The following is a 23,457-nucleotide window of genomic DNA, read 5'->3' as shown; positions in this document are numbered from 1 at the left end:
GTGTATAAAAGTATAAAAAGTAAACATGAAGTGAAAAATACAATTCCGTTTTTTTTTTTTTTTTAACCCGATTCTCTCACTTTTTCACTTCTTAGTTTATGGTTTGTGCGAGTATGTGCATTTTAGATCAGATCTCATTTAGGGGAAAATTCAGAACTGAGCAGGACTACACTATTTCTCCTAATATGCAGCCACAGTGCGCAGCATACCTTCTGGAACCATGCGCAAGTTACCCTGGAGCTGTTTTCAGGGCAGGCACGAGTTCTTTCTCTGTTATGATCACCTCATCACAGGCAAGCACTTTCGTCTTTCTCTGTGTTTATCTTGTTGTTCTTATTTGCCCTTAAGTTTTTCCCATTCAGAATATTTTTGCTTTCAAAATATTCAGAATCCAGTAGCAAGTAAGTGAGAACTTCTTGCAGAATATAAATAAATAGATAAATTAGGAGTTTGTGATTAACATATACACAGTACTGTGTATTAAATAGGTAAACAATAAGAACTACTATATAGCTTCGGGAACTATAGTCAGTGTCTTGTAATAACATATAATGGAAAAGAATCGGAAAAAGAATGTGTGTGTTTGTGTGTGTGTGTGCGTGTGTGTATACACCTGAATCACTTTGCCGTACACTTGAAACTAACACAGCATTGTAACTAGCTATACTTCAATTAAAAAATAAAGTAGGCAAAGGAAGAAAGTATACTATTTCTAGTATAAGGCGAATATCAACAGCTTTAGATCTATCTGGGCTTCCCTGGTGGCTCAGATGGAAAAGAACCTGCCTGCTAATGCAGGAGACCTGAGTTCGATCCCTGAGTCAGGAAGATCCCCTGGAGAAGGGAAAGGCTACCCACTCTAGTATTCTTGCCTAGAAAATCCCATGGACAGAGGAGCCTGGAGGGCTTCAGTCCACGGGGTCGCAGAGCTGGACACACCGAATGTCGAACACACACAGATCTGTCTATCTGCGGGCTTGAGGCAAAAGTTTAGTCTGTTGGGGTTGTAGTTTGAAATATGGTTGCTTTCTTGTGTAATAATAAGTAATAATCTTTGTTTTCTGGGAAAATCAGGTAGCAGCACCTCCAGCCCACACCACTGGGGTTGACACAGAAAGGGAACATGTAAAATGATGAGGGGAGAATGTGAACACACTTGTTCCTTCCAGAGGCTAAAGGGGAGTGAGCAAGCTTGGATTGCATTTATTTGTGATATCTCCTTTCCTAGCAATAAGATGTCAAATAATGACCTAGAAGACTATTTGACTTCGTAAAGAAAGGTTCTATTTGTCATTTCTTTGTTAACATTGCTTTTAAAATAACCCCTTCAGTGAAAAAATGAACACGCTCTGCATTTTTCGATAACATAATTTATTTTAATCATGATGAGGTTGGTGTTTAGACTGAGCGCCGAAGAATTGATGCTTTTGAACTGTGGTGTTGGAGAAGACTCTTGAGAGTCTCTTGGACTGCAAGCAGATCCAACCAGTCCATTCTGAAGGAGATCAGCCCTGGGATTTCTTTGGAAGGAATGATGCTAAAGCTGAAACTCCAGTACTTTGGCTACCTCATGCGAAGAGTTGACTCATTGGAAAAGACTCTGATGCTGGGAGGGATTGGGGGCAGGAGGAGAAGGGGACAACAGAGGATGAGATGGCTGGATGGCATCACCGACTCAATGGACGTGAGTCTGAGTGAACTCCAGGAGTTGGTGATGGACAGGGAGGCCTGGTGTGCTGCGATTCATGGGGTCGCAAAGAGTCGGACACGACTGAGCGACTGATTTGATCTGATCTCATCTGATCTGTTTCACCTCAGAGTGGAAACCTAGGATGTTTATTCTGAAAGCAGAAGGTCGAGGTCTGTATATGGTGGATGAGTGGGTGTCTGAACTTGTTCGCACACTGAGGGGCGGCTCTCTATGTCCTGTCCTGCCAAGACTTTGCGGTTATCTTTATGAGCAACATGTTTTTCTGCTTTTGTACTGTTTCAACATGGCCCCAAATTGATTGTTAGAAATTTTACCCTCAACCTTAATTACAAGTCCTTTATGTCATGTAGAATCATACCTTTCCAAGCCTCACTGGTGAAATGAATTTAAAATGTTTGCCATATGTTTGCTTAAAACTTGCGGGAAACCAAGCGTGCTGGGATTGTTAAAGCCAGTGTTACAGGATTTGTTTTGTATGTAAACGATGAGAAAATAACATGTGGTATATTTGAGATATTATTAGGATTACATGGAGTGTTATTTTGACAGTGTTTGTCTTGCAAAGGGAGACATAGTGGCTCTGGGACTTGTGGTGTTAATCACGCACCCGCTTGGCAGCCAGGAGGCTTCCTCGCCTTGGCAACCAGGAGGCTTCCTCGCCTTGGCAATGGCAGGAATGACAGTATCTGGCACCTGGCTTGGAGCAGAGACTGTTGTGCTGGCAGCTTTCAAGTTAGTCAGGTCTGCCACCTACCCTCATGTTGGTAGATATTGTGGACGGTTTTGTGCCCTTCAATGACATTTTTCTGCCGTCAGTTTTGAAATTAATGGCTTATCCTTTTCCAAATACGAGTTCATTATGTTAATCTCAAAAGAAAAAGGGCTTGCTTTCAAACAGTTCTTGGTCATTATTTAACCGATAGTGTGTTTTTTAAACTGTGTGTAAATATAGTTAGAAGTCTAAAACCTATAATAATTGAGAGTTAATACATTGAAATGTGGAGGCTTTGAGTGTTTCTGTAGAAATGGTAGAAAAAAAATACCATGTTTAAAAAAAAAAATGAAATGACAGGGACTTCCCTTGTTTTTCAGTGGTTAAGACTCTGCTTCTAATGCAGGGGTCATGGGTTCAGTCCCAGGTTGGGGAACTAAGATCCTACATGCCATGGGGCGCAGCCAAAAAAAGAAAAAAAGAGCATGGCCTTTTTTTGTATAATATCGGTCACAGTTAAGAAAAGATGTTTTTTCACAGGATGAATGATGGCAGAGATTTGATTTTACTGAAATTGTAGGAAAAACACAATGGGAAATGATGGGCATGAAGTCGTTGCTTTGAGAAATGGGAAACACTTTAGGTCTAAACAGTCAGAGAAGCAGGGTGATGGTGGGAGAAAAGTAATAATCATAATAATAAAAACAACAACAAAATTCCTAGGCAAAGGGTTCTTAGAGCGTGGATCATCCATAGATTGTAAGCTTCAGTACCTTTTTGGAGGTCTTGCTGATAAGGATGGATCAGCGCTTGACAAACTGAGGGGATAACTTGAAAAATGAAATTGGACAAAATTACAAACGATGTATACCTTTCCAAAACTTGCCTCACAAAGCTAGGTTCCTTTCATAAGCGTGATACCCATGAGGTCCTTAATTCATTTCACCTATGCGTATTCCCACACTGCGAAGTACTGTGCATGGCCATCATTTCCAAATACCCTGTTGTGGTTTGAAATCTTGATCTCTAAGGATGAGTCTGTCTTAGAAGACTAATGTGGGGCCAAGTGTCATTTTAAAAATGAGCACATGTGAAGCTGGTCCCCAGACTGATGATGAATGCCTGGAAATTAGCCATGTAATATGCTTCAGTTGTTTGAGGCTGATGGTTGAATAATTAAATATTTGAATAATTAAAAGAAAGAAGATTGTAAATTATTGGAATCAACAATACTAAACTCTGTCATACATCTTTGTAGTGCTTATATCTTCAAAGTTTGTGTCTGTACTGTTATTGTTATTGTTATTTTTGGTAAGTATTTTGTTGTGAGTGCTAGTTTTACAAAGCTCTGATAAATCTGTAAATATTTCATGTATGTATTTTATTTATTTATTTTTGGGTACCCCTGGTGTTTTCTACCATGCACAGGCTCTCTCCCATTGCAGCGAGTGGGGTCTCCTCTCCAGCTGCAGCGAGTGGGGTCTCCTCTCCAGCTGCAGCGAATGGGGTCCCCTCTCCAGCTGCAGCGAGTGGGGTCCCCTCTCCAGCTGCAGCGAGTGGGGTCCCCTCTCCAGCTGCAGCGAGTGGGGTCCCCTCTCCAGCTGCAGCGAGTGGGGTCCCCTCTCCAGCTGCAGCGAGTGGGGTCCCCTCTCCAGCTGCAGCGAGTGGGGTCCCCTCTCCAGCTGCAGCGAGTGGGGTCCCCTCTCCAGCTGCAGCGAGTGGGGTCCCCTCTCCAGCTGCAGCGAGTGGGGTCCCCTCTCCAGCTGCAGCGAGTGGGGTCCACTCTCCAGCTGCAGTGCGTGGGGTCTCCTCTCCAGCTGCAGTGTGTGGGGTCTCCTCTCCAGCTGCAGTGAGTGGGGTCCCCTCTCCAGCTGCAGAGAGTGGGGTCTCCTCTCCAGCTGCAGTGCGTGGGGTCTCCTCTACAGCTGCAGTGCATGGGCTCCCCACTGTGGTGGCTCCAATGGTTGTGGCACTGAGCCTAGTTTCTCTGCTGCATATGAAACCTTCCCGGATCAGGGACTGAACTTGTTTCCCTGCATTGGCAGGTGGATTCTTTACCACTGAACTACCAGAGAAGTCCAAAATATTTTTACTTTTTTGTAGGACTTCCCTTGGATAGCTTAGACTTCCCTGGCGTTGGGCAGCACATGAAGCTGCCAATTCGGTTTCAGAGGAAACATACTTCTTCGTGGTCTTCTGGTGTTGGAACCAGCCACACCAAGGAATTCTCAGTCTGAATGGCCTTCTTTGGGCCAATTAGGTTTTTATTGAAGTATATCTTGGGATTAAAGATATATTACCATCCTGAAGTAGGTTTGCCTGGTGAAGACAGTGGAAATTCAAGGCAATAATAACTAAAAACAGGAGCTTGCATTCATGGGAGTCATACAAGAATGTACTAGTCTCCACATTTTCTCTCTCTCTTCTCTGGGGACTGTCCTGTACAGCTTTTTTTGCATGATGACTCCATATCTAAAATATCATTTTATTTGAGTAAAATATTAGATAATCTAGATTTGTTTCTTTTAGTATGTTAAAACACAGGTATATCTTTTTATTTTTTAAAATAGACTTTATATTTCTAGAGCAGCTTTAAGGTCAAAGCAAAATTGAGTGGAAAGTGCAGAGGATTTTCCTGTACTTTCTTTCCTGCCTCCCACCCCAACCCTCCCTACTGTTGGTATCTCTCACCAGAGTGGTGCATTTGTTACAATAGAGGAACCTACCTTGACACCTGATAATCACCCAAAGTCCGGAGTTTACATTAGGGTTCATGTTTGGTGTTATAAATCCCCTTTTAAAGAGGTGGGCTTGCAACACTATTGAGTATCAAGGGTTTGAGGTTTGTCCAGGGCCGTCAGTGTCAGTGACTAGGTTCTCAATAAATATTTGATGAATATGTGAGCAATTACAAGTTCCTGATAGAAAACATGTAAAACACGTATTTCGTGTTTCTCTTTTCTCTTTAGGGTATATACCAAAAACCAAAATTGAAGACACAGTGTTACTAAAATAATTAACAATGGTAGAAAAAGCTTCTGTTCTTTAAATGTTCTACCTGAATGGTCATTGGTATAGGCCAAAAGGAAAAAAAAAAAAAAATATATATATATATAAAAGATACACCATATGAACACTAATCAAAATCAAGCTGAAGTGGCAATATTAATTGCCAGGGACAAAATACTTCAGAGTGAAGAAAATTACAAGGGACAAAGAGATGCTTTATGTATTGATAAAAGGGCCTGATTCACAGAATGCAACAATCTTAAATGTTATGTGTAGCAAACTACAGCTTCAAAGCACACAAAGCCGAAACTAAGAGAATTCAAATAAGAAATTGACAGATCCCCAATTACAGTTGAGGATGTCACCATCCCTCAGTCATTGAAAGAACCACTCTCCAGAGAACTAGCAAATATATTGAAGAATTCAATGACAACATCAACCAACAGGCTGTAATTGACACTTACAGAAACCACCATTCAACATCAGCAGAATATTTATTTCATACATATGGAGATAAGCCATATCTATATTGGCATAGAAAGTGGAAAAATAGGTATATTTCATCTGATGATGTACCAGTACAATAAAAGAAGCTTATCAGTTGGTTGTTACCCATAATAACGTATCTGTTTGTTCACTTTCTCTTACAGCCTCTCTGTTAAAAGGACTAAAACATGCTAACATAGTGTTACTTCATGACATCATCCACACCAAGGAGACACTGACACTTGTGTTTGAGTATGTGGTGAGTAAGATGAGAATTCAGATTTTATAATTATGAGCAAAAGTCTTATAGTATTATCATAGAGTTTTGTCTTTAGGTAGCTACACTGAAGTATTTTATCTGAGTACATGAGACTTATTTTGCATAATTTTGAATGGTATGTGTTTTAAAGAAAAATCCAGAAAAAATGTTCAGTTGAAGTTTCACTAGCTATATGATCTGTTATAACCTGTTTGTTACTAGTACACTTTCTAAATTTCGGCTTTATCAAGTAATATAAAACAATATGATGGTGAGCACTCCATCAAAGGAAGTTCACAGACAACAAAAATGTATTCTCCTTTGGATTTATAACTTGGGTTCAGAAAAGCATCCTTATTCGGGTGATATTTGTAGAGAAAAGGCTGATACTTACAATTTAGACTTCACAGTTTTTCCCCTTGGTTAGTATTTCAGCTATTAATTAAAACTTCCAATTTGCATAGCACACGGTGTAATGATCTTATTCTGTTGAGACTTGGGCTTGAACTCATAATTAATCTTTCTCCATTTCTCTTAGAAAAACATATGGTATTTGTGTAGCACCATTTCAGCATTTAACTGTGGAATCATGAAATGTAACCATGATAATTAACATCCCAATTTTCACAGATGGATCTGAGAACATGTAATTTACAAGATACAAATGACATTGGTGGAGACTTTTATTGAGAAGAGTAGCTGTTGGTATTGTGACTGTATTAAGATCCCATTTTGTAATTACCACACTACTTTAAAAAAAACTGAAATAGTGTCCATTTTTCCTTAAAAATATATAATAGAATGAATATTTACAACATTTTATCTTGCTAATGTCTGCCTAAGTCTGTTTGTCATTTAAAAATTGTTGTCTTATGAAAAAGCCATTCATCTTGTCTATTTACATATAAATGATGGATACATTTGAATAATATGGTAATGTGGCTACAAGGACAGCTAGAACTGAGCAGTTGCATATATTACATGCTACCAAGAATGGATGCAGATTCAGACATCAATGCAAATATAATTTCTTTTGTTTAATTGATGATTTGGGGGTCAATAATGTATTCAGCTGATGTAAAATTGGAATTTTTGTTCCATATTTTCCAGTATGTCTAGTTGCAGTATTTCTGTTAAATCCAAATTTTTTTTCTCAGTATACTTCAGTAACTTATAAAAGAGGTTTCAAAAATATACTTGTTCCATCCCCCCAAATTGGATAATTTAATTGAGAAGAAGAAAAACTTAGTTTGGTCCCTAAAATCAGTAACGTTGATAGAGTAATGAACAAAAATAATGTGAAATTGGGTCTTTCGAATCTTAAAAGAAAATGAAATATATTTGTTAGGCTAAAAATATGCCCATTGAAGCACACTGTCATTTTGTGCTTTTATATTCTGTGGAAATTGCCATATAAAAGGAAGGAAATGCACCATCCTGCAGTATTTGTCAACTGATTGCGACTGACTGCTAAACTCATTCTTCTTTGTGTGAGTGAACTTCTCCTTGGCCCCAGTTCTTGTGGAGACATGCCAGCTCCTCTTCAATAAGCCACAAAATAGCATGCACATATGCAGTACTCTGTGGGCATTTCATGCCTTTCAAAAATGGAATATTGCCTGCCATCTAGCAGCCGTCAGACTGCAGCCATGCCCTACCGTGAGCCCTCAGGAGGCTCAGGATGTGAAAAACACAGCAAACTGGCATGATCTCAGTGAGCTCTGACGCGTGCATTGTGCCATCCTGGTGGCTCAGTGGTAAAGAATCCACCTGCAGTGCAGGAGACTTGGGTTCAATTCCTGGGTTTGGAAGATCCCCTGGAGGAAGAAATGGCAACCCTCTCCCATGTTCTTGCCTGGAAAATTCCATGGGTAGAGAAGCCTAGTGGACTACAGTCCATGGGATCAAAGATTGAGACACGACTCAGCGACTGAACACGTTATAATACATACGTAGAAAAGCGCTGAATTCATTAACTTGAGAAGTCTGGTTTTCTTTAATTAACAATGATCTTTTGATGTTCAGACAACCTGCCCCTTGTTGCAAAATTTCTATATAACCTGGCTCCTCCCCTCGCCTCCTTGAAGCAGTTCTCAGGTTCACGTGAGATGCTGTCACCCAGGCTTGAAATCCTAAAATTTCCTGCCAGACGGAACATAACTCTCAGCCTTTAGGTTGTGACTATTTTCAGGTTGACACCTAACTTCTCTGGGGCAGCGAAGATGTAGATTTCCCTGTTCTCTTTTAGAGAATGGGCATACTCATGTCATTCATTTCTTATGACTGCCCTCCTTGCCTCATCTCTAGTTCTCTATTCCACCTATATCTCTTTATATTCCCACTGTTCTTTGCCTTTCTCTTCACTGCCTTTCTTTGTTTGTTATTTTCTGTTCACTTCATCTCCTGCCCTTTTGCCTCTCTGATGAAGTTAGTACTTCTTGTGGCCTCAACTGTAGTTTGTTTGGCTTTTGTTTGTTCTAAGGAAAATATTCCACTGAATGTCTGAAATCAGAGTTGGGGAGGCTGGGACAATGGGCTGGGGAGGGGAAGAGCTCTATGCTGTAGAAATTCCTTAGAAGAGTTTTCCAAGTTAGAGTTGGGAAGGTGTAGACTCCTTGACAGTATTAACCTGACTCAGTATTAACCTGCCTAATACAGAAATAACTTCCTGAGTATTTCCTAAAGCTTTTGTTTTCTTACACTGTTTTTTCATTGCTTGTTTTTTTTTTTTTTTTTAACATATGCCAATGGAAAATTAAGATTCTTACATACTTTAATGAATTAATTGGGGCTTCTCTCATAGCTCAGTTGATAAAGAATCTGCCTGCAATGCAGGAGACCCCAGTTCAATTCCTGGATTGGGAAGATCCACTGGAGAAGGGATAGGCTACTCAATCCAGTATTCTTGGGCTTCCCTTGTGGCTCAGCCTGCAATACATTTTTATATGCCAATGGAAAATTAAGATTCTTACGTACTTTAATTGAATTAATTTAATCAGATTGCTTTCCTCACAGTATCTGGCAGGAATAAATTTTCTTCTCTTGCATGTTTCACAGCAGTGGAAGGGTGATAGAAATTTCAAAGCATGATATGCCACAGGAATTAGAGCAGATCTACTGGAGGGATGCAGAGCAGGAAACAGGAGGCACTTGTAGATTTGAGATGATGAGTGAAGGGTCAGAAAGGGAGGTAAAATAATGTTTAAGACAAGTGCTGGGTTCCAGCCCCGGTGGATCCAGGGAATTTGAAGCGGGGACGGCGTCGGCGAGGATCAGGAAACAACTGCTTAATTAAGCTTTAATTAGGGATATAAAGAGTAATAGAATAAGGATAGCTCAGTGAGGAAATTCAGTGGAGAAAAGAGGCTGAATAATTCAGCCAGAAGGTAAGAGAAAGAACGACATGGGGAGACCAAGTTTCAGTGAACAAGGCCCGCACTTTATTTTCCAAAGTAGTTTTTATACCTTAAGTTATGTATAGAGGATAATGGGGGAAGGGGTAGAGTCATGCGGTAAGCCAGGCTTTCTTCCTGCAAACTTATCATATGCAAAAGTTTAGGTGATTTGCATCATCTTCTGGCCAGGAGGCCTGTTAACATTTTAAGAAACTTATTTTTCTCTAAAGGTGATTATTCTAAAGTCAGGCGCCAGCCTCCAAAAAGCATTAGATAAAGTTGCATTCCTACAGAGCAAAGGTGTGGTGGGCTATAACAAGAAAAAGAATTAACTCAAGGGTCCCAGGTTACAAACATTAAAGCTACTACTTACACCAATTATATTAATCAGTACACTGCCAGGGACACAGCAGGGATATGGAAACTTAGCAGCAAACATTGGCCCGACAAGTGAAAATCCCTTCACCAATACAATTTCTAATCAATCCTTTAACTGCTCAAAGGAATCTGTATGTAGACAGTTTAGAACATCTTATGCCTCTCACAGTTGGGAGACTCTGAGCAATCACATGTGGCCGAAAAAACCTATTCAGGCAGGCTAGAGGACTTCCAAAGGAGTTTGTAGGTTGAAACACTGTCACACCCAGGAATTATTAACTGGAGCTGTAAGCTAACTCTTTTTTCAGAGAGAGGTAGTGGGGGACAGCCCCTCGTAAAGTCAGAGGTGTAGGTGAAAGCACAAAGCAGAAAGTAGGCAGACTCTGGTTTTGGGGGTTTCCAGGGGGACTCCTGAGGCTTGATCCCGCCTTTGAGTATGCCAAGCCTCCTTCCTCAAGACCTTTGCCGGGGGCGGAGCTTGCTCCCCGCAGACAAGTATGACCACAGTACTGAAAACCAGCACTGAAAACGTATTGAGTTTTATGCTGGGCACTGTGCTGGGGTTTTACATTCATTTTCACTTTTGATGTTCTCAGTAGTCTTATGGGTCTGTGACTATTGCCACTTTATAAAGAAGAAACCTAAGCATTTGGGAGGTGAAATGCTTTTTAGGATTTTGCAGCAAGAAAGATAGACTCAGATCCATCTCACTTTGAACCCTGGTGGCAATATTGTATCTCCTGTTTATGTTCCACTTTACTTAGGGTGAGCCTTTGGTCAGAAGGAGGAAAGGAAACTCTTTTTTCTTTCCACAACTCTTCTTTTTTCTGCACTTAAAGATATAGCTGTATTTAAATCCCAAATATGGTTCAAGTGCTTTACAGTTTAAATAAGTATTATAGACTCGCTGAAAACCCAACCCATTTAAAATTTTAATTATGAAATGTTTTATGTCTCCAAAAGGCAAACTTATAAGTGACATGTACATGCCTGATGTGTTTCACTGGGATCTACTTAATACACACACACAGTCTTGTTATTTAGCAAGACCTAAATAAGACTCAGTGACTTGACTTTCACTTTTCACTTTCCTGCATTAGAGAAGGAAATGGCAACCCACTCCAGTGTTCTTGCCTGGAGAATCCCAGGGACGGGGGAGCCTCGTGGGCTGCCATCTTTGGGGTCGCACAGAGTTGGACACTACTGAAGCGACTTAGCAGCAGCAGCAGCAAATCAATATCAGGCTCCCCTTGTGTCTCAGCTGGTAAAGAATCTGCCTGCAAAGTGGGAGACCTGGGTTCAATCCCTGGGTTGGGAAGATCCCATAAAGAAGGGAAAGGCTATCCACTCCAGTTTTCTGGCTTGGAGAGTTCCAGAACTTTTAGTCCATGGGGTCATAAAGAGTTGGACACAACTGAGCGACTTTCACTTTTCCCTGATATCTCAGTTGGTAAAGAATCCGCCTGCAATGCAGGAGACCCCAGTTTGATTCCAGGGTTGGGAAGATCCCCTGGAGAAGGGATAGGCTACCCACTCTAGTATTCTTGGGCTTCCCTTGTGGCTCAACTGGTAAAGAATCCACCTGCAATGTGGGAGACCTGGGTTCAGTCCCTGGGTTGGGAAGATCCCCTAGAGAAGGGAAAGGCTACCCACTCCAGTATTCTGGCCGGGAGAAGTCCATGAGGTAGCAAAGAGACATGACTGAGTGACTTTCACTTTCAAAATCAATATCAAACATTTTAATCTGCAGTTTCCCAAACTTAATGATGATATAGCCACATTTAAAAATTGTTAACATCAAAGTTATTTTCTAAAAGATATTGATTTTGTAGTTCTATGTAATTAACAGTATCTTTTTTGAGGGAGTAGACCAAGTATGTTAAACGGTGTAGGAAAATCCATGCCTCATACCATTAAAACCTAGATGTGTAGGGAAAGTAACATAATTTAAGATTCATTAGTTATTATTGGATCTTTCCTTTGGACTTTATTAACTAAGTTATCAAGGGTGTTTTGGAGGTATCTATGGAATTTGTTCCACAGTGTAAAAGATTCTTATTTATGGTAGTGTACACACTGTATATAGTTCTGTTTTTGTGCTTTTAAAAAAGAGCTCTAAGCCTGGCTGCTTTATATTAAAAGTCCCATGAATGATATTTTAGGTTACAATAAAGTCTGCTGAAGGCCAGAATAATTAAATAAGTGATGAGAAGTTAGGGATGTGAAAGAATATTTGAGGAAATGACTTTGGAGGCCACTCTTAACGTGATCCTGAGACTTCCCTGATGGTCCAGTGGTTAACACTCTGCCTTCCAGTGCAGGGGGTGTGGGTTCGATCCCTGGTAGGGGAGCTGAGATCCCACATGCCTTGTGCCCCAAAAACCACAGCACACACTAAGACGCAGTATTGTAACAAATTTAATAAAGGCAATCACTGCAGATGGTGACTGCAGCCATGAAATTAAAAGACCCTTACTCCTTGGAAGAAAAGTTATGACCAACCTAGACAGCATATTAAAAAGCAGAGACATTACTTTGCCAACAGAGGTCCATCTAGTCAAAGCTATGGTTTTTCCAGTAGTCATGTATGGATGTGAGAGTTGGACTGTGAATAAGGCAGAGAGCCAAAGAATTGATGCTTTTGAACTGTGGTGTTGGAGAAGACTCTTGAGAGTCCCTTGGACTGCAAGGAGATCCAACTAGTCCATTCTGAAGGAGATCAGTCCTGGCTATTCATTGGAAGGACTGATGTTGAAGCTGAAACTTCAGTACTTTGGCCACTTGATGTGAAGAATTGACTCATTTGAAAAGACCCTCATTTGGGGAAAGATTGAGGGCAGGAGGAGAAGGGGACGACAGAGGATGAGATGGTTGGATGGCATCACTGACTCAATGGACATGGGTTTGAGTAAACCCCGGGAGTTGGTGATGGTATCACTGACTCCATGGACATGAGTTTGTGTAAGCTCTGGGAGATGGTGAAGGACAGGGAAGCCTGGCGTGCTGCAGTCCATGGGGTCACAAAGAGTCGGACACCGCTGAGCAACTGAACTGAACTGAACTAGGAAACAAGATCATTTAAAAAAAAAAAAAATGTGATTCAGTGGATAAGAGGAGATTGTTAGTGTAGGCTATCTCAGAGTATTGGGTAGAACTCCTAAAACATCTGAAAGTTACTTTCTTACACACTTTCAAAATGTTTAGCCATAGGCATCTGCAAGCGGCAAGGTTGACATCCACTTGGACACGTGCCGCCCACACTGCTCATGACTCTTGTGTAGTCTGTGGGTCCACTGGTTGATCCTTCCTCCTTCCAGTTGTTAACCAGGCAGTGACTCTTAGTAGCTTGGAAAGGTATGTGGTTTCATAATGGTCTGAAATATTATTATAGCCATGTTCTTTCTCTCCATAGGTTTGAAACATGTAAGAGAAATATAGAAAATGTGAAAATGCTAATAAATATTTTTCCTACTTAAACAGGAAGTTAAGCAATGTAGTTTTTACTTTTTTTTTTGCCAAAGACAAGTAAGTGCCACGTTGCCCTACTTAACACCATGCTAAAAAATCTAAAACAGACTCTGTAAGTGGAAATAATATCAATAAATTAGTAAACATGATTATGTAAATAAATATTACCATTAGTTAAAGTGTACAACTGTTCTGTTCTATTTTAAATTGCATGAGAGCAAAGTATGTGTAGCAGCATTTTTCATTACCTATTTAATAATTATGTACAAGAAGAAAACCAGCAGGCTTATAACTAATCATAATTATTCTTTGGAGCAATCATTTATTTCTTCTAATGTGAAAAATTCCAAACTAATATGCACCATTATGTAAAAGAAAAATCTCTATTCCACATTAAAAAAAAAAAACTATGTCACCAAAAGTCATATAAAGTGCTTTATGAGTCACCAAAAAATCACATTTCCCCCCCTTTTTTTTCACATAAGGTATTTTTTATAGTGTTTTACATTATTAAAAGCACTCTCTCATAAATGTTATTCCATTCGACTCCATCTTTCACATGCTCATGCTCAGGCTTGTCTGACACTTTGCACCCCTGTCTGTGGACGGGGATTTCCCAGGCAAGAATACTGAAGTGGGTTGCAATTTTCTTCTCAAGAGGATCTTCCCAATACAAGAATCGAACATGTATGCCCTGTGTCTCCTGCACTGCAGGCGAATTCTTTACCACCGAGCCACCAGGGAGGTACATAAGACCTGTATTTTTGTTCAGTTTTTTTCACTGATAGGGAGAAAGAATGCTTTGAGAAATTAAGACTTACTGAATCACCTGGATAGACTAAAGGGTAAAAGATAAAACTTTAACCCATCTGTGGTGTCTGTAGATCTTTATTACTCCATTTTACCCTGCAGCCTTCTCATATTAACCATCTTCCTAGTTTTTTTTTTTAATTTATTTTGTATTAGAGTATAGCTGATTAATGATGTTGTGATAGTTTCAGATAGACAGCAAAGGCACTCAGCCATATATTATACATGTATCCATTCTCCTCCATACCCCTCTCCCATCCGGGCTGCCACATAATATTGAGCAGAGTTTTCTCTGCTACACAGTAGGACCTTATTAGTTATCCATTTTAAATGTAGTAGTGTGTGCATGTCCGTCCCAGACTCCCTAACTATCCCCTCCCTTCTTCTCCCCACCATTAACCATGAGTTCATTCTCTAAGTCTGTGAGTCTTTTTCTGTTTTTTAAGTAAGTTCATTAGTATGATTTCTTTTTAGATTCCACATATAAGGGATGTCATATGATATTTTTCCTTCTCTGTCTGAGTTCACTCTGTATGATAATCTCTAGGTTCTTCCATGTTGCTGCAAAAGGCATTATTTCATTCTCTTTTGGCTAGTTATACTGATGGTCTGAGGTATGTATTATGTTATGATATGGGACTGGCAGCTGAAAAGTTATGTTCTGTCTTTTCACCCTGCCACACAATTTACCTAATTACTTGTTTTCTATGCCTCATACATTTTGATTTCTGAAGATAATAAGAATGCTGTAATTTGCATGATTTTATACCACATTGTTCTCAAAAATGAGCTCTCCATCAGTCTTCTCATTTCCAGATTAAACTATCCCAAGGCAGTTGAGAATTTTTCTGCTTTCCTATGAGATACAATATATGTGCACACATGTGTGCATGTACAACTGTAGATGGTGGTGATCAGGGAAGACCTTGCTGAGAGGATGAGAGGTCTTTCGGTACAAAGGGAGGCATAGAAGACATACATATTCTAGTCAAGAACTTTCCAGATAGAAGGCTCGTGTGAGGAGCAGCAGGGTTCCTATGGCTGAAACGAAGCAGGCAGAGAGGATGGTACAACGAGACACAATGCAAGACACAGTGGGGTCCAGATTGCTTCAGGCCTTTTTAAAAAAAAAAACTTTACTGAAGTATAGTTGCTTTGCAATGTTGTGTTGGTTTCTACTGGACTGCAAAGGGAATCAGTTATATGTATATCCTCTCTTCTGTGGGTTTCCTTCCCATTTAGGTCACCACAGATCACTGAGCAGTGTTCCCTGGGCTGTACAGTAGCCTCTCATTAGTTATGTTTTCTTGTAGTGTTTTATTTTGATGAATTTTGCTTTTGCTCATAATGAGATGGGAAACCAGAAAAGGATGCTCAACAGAGAAATGATCGGCTCTGACTCAGTTTAATTGAATCTCTCTGACTGCTTTCTTAAGAATAGATGGGCCAGTTCTGAAACGGAAACCAGTTAGAAGGCTGTCACAGTTGTGTGGCATGATGTCGGCAGTGGAGGTGGTGAGAAGTGGATGAATTGTAAACATTTTTCTAAGGTTGATCTGATAGCATTTGGTGTGGAATTTGAGAAATGAAGACAAGACAAGGATGATCCTAATGATTTTGGCTGTTGTTCAGTCATTCAGTCATGTCCGACTCTTTGCAACCCCATGGACTGCAGCACGCCAGGCTTCCCTGTCCTTCACCATCTCCCAAAGTTTGCTCAAACTCATGTCCATGGAGTTGGTGATACCATCCAACCATCTCATCCTCTGTCGTCCCCTTCTCCTCCTGCCTTCAATCTTTCCCAGCATCAGGGTCTTTTCTAAGGAGTCAGTTCTTCACATCAGGTGGCCAAAGTATTGGAGCTTCAGTTTCAGCATCAGACCTTCCAATGAATATTCAGGGTTGATTTCCTTTAGAATTGAGTAGTTTGATCTCCTTGCTCTCCAAGGGACACTCAAGATCTTGTTTTCTTCAGCACCACAGTTTGAAAGCATCAATTCCTCATTGCTCAACCATGTTTAAAGCTGAAATGGCTATAATAGTGGAGCTGCTATAAGGAGACACAAGGCAGACCGCAGGAAGATGCAACTCAGCCTTTACGGGGTTTAGTTTGAGATGTTTATTGTATATGCAAGTGGAGATGTCACGGGGCTGTTGGGTATATGGGTCTGGAATGTAGGAGAGAGATCACAGGTGGAGATTTGCAAGTTGTCTGCATTATGATATTTAACAAAGGGATTAGATGAGATCACCAGGTGTGGTCACTGTTACCTTGTTGGCTCTAAAGGAACCTTGCCTTTGGATACTCACGCCTTTGTGTACTCCCTGCCCCTTATGATTAGGCTGGGCTTGTGACTTGCTCTAACCAATAAAGTAACATGCTGGAAGTGACACAATGCCAGTTGTGGTCCTGACAGCTTCTTTGCCCTGTTGAGCACCTGCTCAGCCATGTTAGAATTCCAGTTGTTCTGCTGGGGAGCCCATGAGAAGAGGCCCTTGACTGTAATGAGAAGAACTGAGAACTCAGAAGGCAGTGTGAAGTTAGACCTGAGACGCAGACCCCAGCCAAGCCATTTGCCCAGCAAGCCATCGTGCTTCTTGGGTGGGGGCAAAGGGCAAATTCCAGTCTCACGGACATCGTGTGGAGCCAATGTGGTTTGGCCCCTGCTCTGCCTTTTCTGAATTTTGACCCAAGAATCATTAGAAGTAATTCACTGGTTGTTGATGTAAGCCACTAAACTTTGGGTTAGTTTCTTGTCCCGCAGTCAATAATTAACCTCTGTGTGAGCAGATGGACCTGAAATGTAGAAGAGAAGTTCAAGGACTGAGCACTGGGGCACTTCAACTTTCAGCATAACATTAAGGCGTCAAAGTGATGAAGAACACCAGCAGTGGGTATTGAAAAGGAATGTCAGGAAGGAAGGGGATTTTTTTGTGAACCCTGATAAAGCTGTTTCAGCTGAAATAGCTAGATAGACTGGGGTTTTACAAAAGCAGAGACTGCCTCTCCAGTGCCTGGCAGAGTGGCACATAATATTAGCCAATAGTTCTTGTATGAATGAATAAGTGACATTTGAAGCAGGAAGGGCCAGCAACTATAAGGGGCCAGAGACTGCACAGGCCCCTTAGAAAGTGTCTGGCCTTTTGACTTTTGTCACGACAGGGAGGTCTTGCCTTCCATCAAAATTCATGAAGCAGAGGATTTTCTCAATGGAGTGACTATTTTCAGATATAGGACTTAAAGCTCCCTGCTCTTCCCAACCTCTCTCCCTCCGAAAAAAAAAAAAAAAAAAAAAAACCTACTCATAAACATCCACTTCAATAATTCATTATGTAGTCCCAGATAAATGACATCTAGAATGTGAAAAAAAAATACTATTGCATGTAATCTTTGAGAACTCATCAAGAATGGAGATGAGGTTTTTTAAAAGATGGTAGGAAACAAACCTATAAGCTTACTATAGAACATTAGTGAAATGCAAAAATAGAGTTTTAGACATTCAAGTCTAATCGTTACCTTTTATAAATAGTAAGGAACGTTCTTACTCCCTGATTTCAGCCAAGATTGTGACAGGGACTCTCATGAGATCCTTATAAACATTAACATTGAAACTCAACTGTTCAAAGATTATTCTTTCAGTTTATTCTGGTTGAACAACTTCACCCAAAGCCAATTGATTAATGAATTGACATCAGGATGGAGAAAAGTCTGCTGGGGTATGCTGGAGGGCGTTGTCCTTGGCCTTGTCCTATTTGGTATTTTTATTAATGACTTAGTTGAAGGCACTGAGATGATGTGCTTGACCTATTGCATATATGTTGTCGCTGGGAGCCATAATTAACACTTGGATGATGGAATCAGGGCTCAAAAAAGATCTGATGAAATGATAAGTTGAACCTTACAAGGCGAATTGCTGTGGGGATAAGTAAAACAGTGTATTTGATTAAAAAAAAAAAAAGGCAGCCCAACATAATACAGAAAAATAAGGCTAAAAGCAGTTTATGTGAAAAAGTCTAGTAATTTATTTGGTTCAAAGAACTGAAGTGGACGGGAGAGTGCACTGAGGAGGGCTTTATGAACAGATACAACGTGGAACCAGTAAAGATACCAGAATTTAGGAGAATTGAAGCTGTATTGGGGAGAGCAGAGAAAAGGGAACATGAATATTCCAGATAAGATAAGAAAGCCAAATGTGAGAGTTCTGGAGAGGCTAGTTTCGGCTTAATCCTGGGGAGAATGTTAAATGCTTTGTTACAAATTTAAATTCAGTGCCTTGAACACCTTATCACTAAAAGCATTCAGTAGAGGATAAGTGGATTTACATCGAATATTGTAGGGAGGGTTCCTAACCTGTAGTTATGCAAGGGATTGAAATATGTAACTTAGATACGTTATTTCATATAGTTCCAACTGATGCCGTGACGTGGGGAATCCCTCCATTTTGCAGATGAGGAAATTCATACTTAGACGTTAAGGCTCCATGCACGCCCTTTCCAGTGGCTGCACCGTATCATATCCTGTGTTGAGTGTGAATCTGGGTTACTCCACGTTTACATAGCAAAGGACTGCCCAAAATTTTTACACTACTGTTTAAACTAATCCCGTTTGGCATATTTTTTGGAAGCAGAAATACAACTTGCTATAAACTTTCACCTAATAATTCAGTTTTTCCCCCTCCAACACATATAGACTGTCTTCTGTATGCCAGGGACTGTCCTTAAACTCAAGGGATAGCCCTTACTTTTAAGAAAATTTTCAATTGGAGAATAGTTGCTTTACAATGTTGTATTGGTTTCTGCCATACAGCAACATAAATCAGCCATAAGTATGCATATATCCCCTCCCTGTCCAGCATCCCCCCCACTATCCCCATTTCTCCCCTCCAGGTCATCACAGAGCATTGTACACAGAACATTGTACAGCCCTTGCTGAAGAGGTTGGAATCTGGTGATCTCAGATAATACCTCTGATCTCAGATAATCTCCATGTGCCATTTGAGTTCTCAGTCACTGTTACAGATCATCATGTGTCATGGACTAGAACGTATTTATGTTTTAGTGACAACAGTGGGAAGACGATTTGACTCATGGACTTTTCTTTATTGGAAAACTTTCAAGGATGACTCAGTTTCATATATGGAGAACTAGTTATGCTGCGTGATAGTACGATCTTATATTCTGAAAGGGTGAGTTGCCATGCAGAACCGATTCCTGCGAGTGAGCAGATGTAAGCATTGAGGATGACAGAGCGTGCACGCAGCGTAGGATACAGCTATTCTGAATCATAAGGAGAAAGTAAAGAAATGAAAGCAAACCAGCTTTCCACCATTGCTCTGTTGGGAATGTTCCGTTTATCTGATTGGTAGGACAAAGTCCGTTATCTTCTTTTCTATCCTTTTCCCTCATGGCTTTTTTGCATCTGATAGGGAGTCATGGTCTCCTTTGTGCTGTGCTGAACTGTTAGTCTCTCAGTCATGTCCAACTCTTTGCAACCCCATGGACTGTAGCCCGCCAGGCTCCTCCTTCCATGGGATTCTCCAGGCACGAATACTGGAGTGGGTTGCCATGCCCTTCTCCAGGAGATCTTCCCAACCCAGGGATTGAACCCAGGTCTCCTGCAGTGCAGGTGGATTCTTTACCAACTGTGCCACCAAGGAAGCCCATGAATACTAGAGTGGATAGACTGTCCCTTCTCCAGGGAAACTCCCAACTCAAGAATCAAAGCAGGGTCTCCTGCATTGCCGGCAGATTCTTTGCCAGCTGAGCTACCAGGGAAGCCCTTAGGGTCTCCTTTAGTCATTTTCAAATGTGTTATTAGTTCCTTATCACATTGGGTGCTGAGATTTTAGTTTATTTTTTCTGTTTACCTCATACCTATCTTTTCTGTGTCCTAGTTTTATTTCATATGGTTGCCATCCATTTATTAGAAGCTCTTGATCATAGTTGAGTATTTTAATCTACAGGATTTAAGATGGAACTGTGTCTGATGTTTAACTATTGTGATAGTAAATACCTGCTTATTTACAAAGGTACACAATTTATGAGTACCTTCCACTATAGATGGTACTTCCATCCATTTTTATTTGGAGGATAATTGCTTTACAATGTTATATTGGGTTTCTGCCATACCACACTGTGAATCAGTCATAACTGTATATATATATCCCCTCCCTCTTGAGTCTCCCTCGCACCCACCCCAATCCCACCCCTCTATGTCATCACAGAGCTCCAGGGTGGGCTCCCTGTGTTCGGTAGCAGCTTCCCACTATCTGTCTATTTTACACACGATAGTGTATACATGTCACTGCTACTTTCTCAAGTTCGTCCCTCTAATTCCCCTGCTGTGTCAACAAGTCCGTTCTGGACAACTGTGTCTTCATTCCTTCCCTGCAAATAGGTTCTGAATCAGGCAACTTTGATGAGACTACACTATGCCACTATGGCTTCTTTAAAAATTATTTTTCTTACTCTCATTTCGAATTTCACCATTTAAACTACAGACATGTACTGGGGAAGTTGCTATAATCTGTGACATGTGGAAAGAGTGGACTGAAAAAACAGACTTCATTGGTAGAAGGAAGTCATACAGAAGATGACAGTAGTAAAAAGAGAATTCCTTTAGAAAGGAAGAAACATATTTCACATATTAATTGTTTTTTCCTCACAGAAATTGTTTTCATGTTTCCTAAGTTAAGGAAGTAATAATCTTGAAAAAAACCATGCACACATCATGGGGCAGGTGGAAGCAGGAGAGAGATGCATTAATAAGTCTGACAATAATAATCAGCTTGGGTGAAGAAATTGGACAAATGTTCCAGCTAAAGTACTAAAATTGCCGTCTGATGAAAGTACTCAAGACCAGGATGAAGATGATCAATAATTCCAGTTACCTTCACATTCTGTTTGAATAGACCATGAAGTAATTGGAGAAAAAAATCATTAGCAAATCTAAGTGAAGTATAAATTATTATATATCATACAAAAGGGAGTGCCTACAGCTTCTCACCAATTTTCAAAATCAGTCATTTGATAAATGCATATCCTTACAATGACCATTATAATGAATGATTTTCTTTCATATGATGATTATTTATTACATTTCAGATTCATTTGTTAGCATCACTTTAGTTCTGTGCTTTGGTAAAAGGCAGTTAAAACCACTGCAGAGTCAAGTCATTCATGTTTGTTTCTGTGATGGTTGTTCTATGCACATTGTACATCGTATGTGTATAAAGGGCCAGGTCATTCTGTGGCTTGTTATGACAAATAGCTGTTTTTATTTTCAACTCTTTTACCTGATTCTTTCAAAGTTTTCTCTAAATACCTTAATAAGACTTTCTTTTATTGCTACTTCTTAATTTTTCATCTTTTGGCATCATCCATTGATTCCTATAGTGAAAAATGGGAATTTTTAAAATTAAAAAAAATTTTTTCCCCACTTTCAAACAAGTGAACCCATCCTATTCTGCCACTGTCCCAACCTTCCATCCTCTCAATATGGGTATATTATAATTTTTATTAGATCACAAATTCATTATTTACATATTATGTCAATATAAATATTGTTTATAGCTGAGGCATGTAGTACAGTGTGTAATGAAAAATGGGAAATTATTAATTTCAGGGAAACCAAACTGGTAAAGAATCCACCTGCAAGGCAGGATACTGGAATGGGGAGCCTTTCCCTTCTCCACAGGATCTTCCCAACCCAGAGACCGAACCCGGTGTCCCACATTGCAGACAGATTCTTTACCAGCTGAGCCACCAGGGAAGCCCAAGAATACTGGAGTGGGTATCCTCTCCCTTCTCCAGTGGACTTCCTAACCTAGGAATTGAACCAGGGTCTCCTGACTTGCAGGTGGATTCTTTACCAGTTTGGTTTCCCTGAAATTAATAATTTCCCATTTTTCGTTTCTACTGTTAATTCAGGACCTTCCCCAGTCTCTGCCTGCTGTATCTCGTCACTGATTTCCTGGGGTGCCCTTTCCATCACTACTAGGTTGGAGCTCTTTTTCTTCCATCCCACATTTTGTTTGGGAGTGGACATAATTTCTTTTTTTTTTTTTTGCAATGGAAAATTATTTTATTATTATTATTTTTTACTGTTTAATTCTTTTTTTAAATTTTATTTTATTTTTATTTATTTATTTTTTCTAATTTTATTTTATTTTTAAACTTTACATAATTGTATTAGTTTTGCCAAATATCAAAATGAATCCGCCACAATTGTATTAGTTTTGCCAAATATCAAAATGTATCCGCCACAGGTATACATGTGTTCCCCATCCTGAACCCTCCTCCCTCCTCCCTCCCCATACCATCCCTCTGGGTCGTCCCAGTGCACCAGCCCCAAGAATCCAGTATCATGCATCGAACCTGGACTGGCAACTCATTTCATACATGATATTTTACATGTTTCAATGCCATTCTCCCAAATCTTCCCACCCTCTCCCTCTCCCACAGAGTCCATAAGACTGTTCTATACATCAGTGTCTCTTTTGCTGTCTCGTACACAGGGTTATTGTTACCATCTTTCTAAATTCATATATATGCGTTAGTATACTGTATTGGTGTTTTTCTTTCTGGCTTACTTCACTCTGTATAATAGGCTCCAGTTTCATCCACCTCATTAGAACTGATTAGGGTTAGGGTTAGGTGCGAGAGGGACGGGAGTCGGGGTGCAGGCCTCAAGGAGGAGAAGGGGGGTCACCCCTTCCCCCCCCACCCCACCCCTAGACATTTCTCCAAAGAAGACATACAGATGGCTAACAAACACATGAAAAGATGCTCAACATCACTCATTATCAGAGAAATGCAAATCAAAACCACAATGAGGTATCATCTCACACCAGTCAGAATGGCTGCAATCCAAAAGTCTACAAATAATAAATGCTGGAGAGGGTGTGGAGAAAAGGGAACTCTCTTACACTGTTGGTGGGAATGCAAACTAGTACAGCCACTATGGAGAACAGTGTGGAGATTCCTTAAAAAACTGGAAATAGAACTGCCTTATGATCCAGCAATCCCACTGCTGGGCATACACACCGAGGAAACCAGAATTAAAAGAGACACGTGTACCCCAATGTTCATCGCAGCACTGTTTATAATAGCCAGGACATGGAAGCAACCTAGATGTCCATCAGCAGATGAATGGATAAGAAAGCAGTGGTACATATACACAATGGAGTATTACTCAGCCATTAAAAAGAATACATTTGAAGCAGTTCTA

The 23,457-nt window shown here is 40.3% G+C and overlaps 1 protein-coding gene across 12 annotated transcripts in view; it reads left to right on the top strand.

The window, feature by feature from the left end:
* The window catches only part of CDK14 (cyclin dependent kinase 14), a 662,541-nt gene that overhangs the window by 263,095 nt on the left and 375,989 nt on the right, over positions 1-23,457 (top strand). For all 12 annotated transcript variants that reach the window (XM_086397990.1, XM_086397994.1, XM_086397995.1 and 9 more), the window contains one exon: positions 6,083-6,177. In XM_086397990.1, coding sequence (XP_086254116.1) covers positions 6,083-6,177 — 95 coding nt within the window. The remainder of the gene's footprint in view (positions 1-6,082; positions 6,178-23,457) is intronic.

The sequence above is a fragment of the Bos grunniens genome, chromosome 4 (genome assembly GCF_055505025.1).
Source record: "Bos grunniens cultivar Pamir isolate PY7600 chromosome 4, Bosgru_T2T1.0, whole genome shotgun sequence".
NCBI classification, from domain to species: Eukaryota; Metazoa; Chordata; class Mammalia; order Artiodactyla; family Bovidae; genus Bos; species Bos grunniens.
This window is presented reverse-complemented; position numbering and strand designations above follow the sequence as displayed.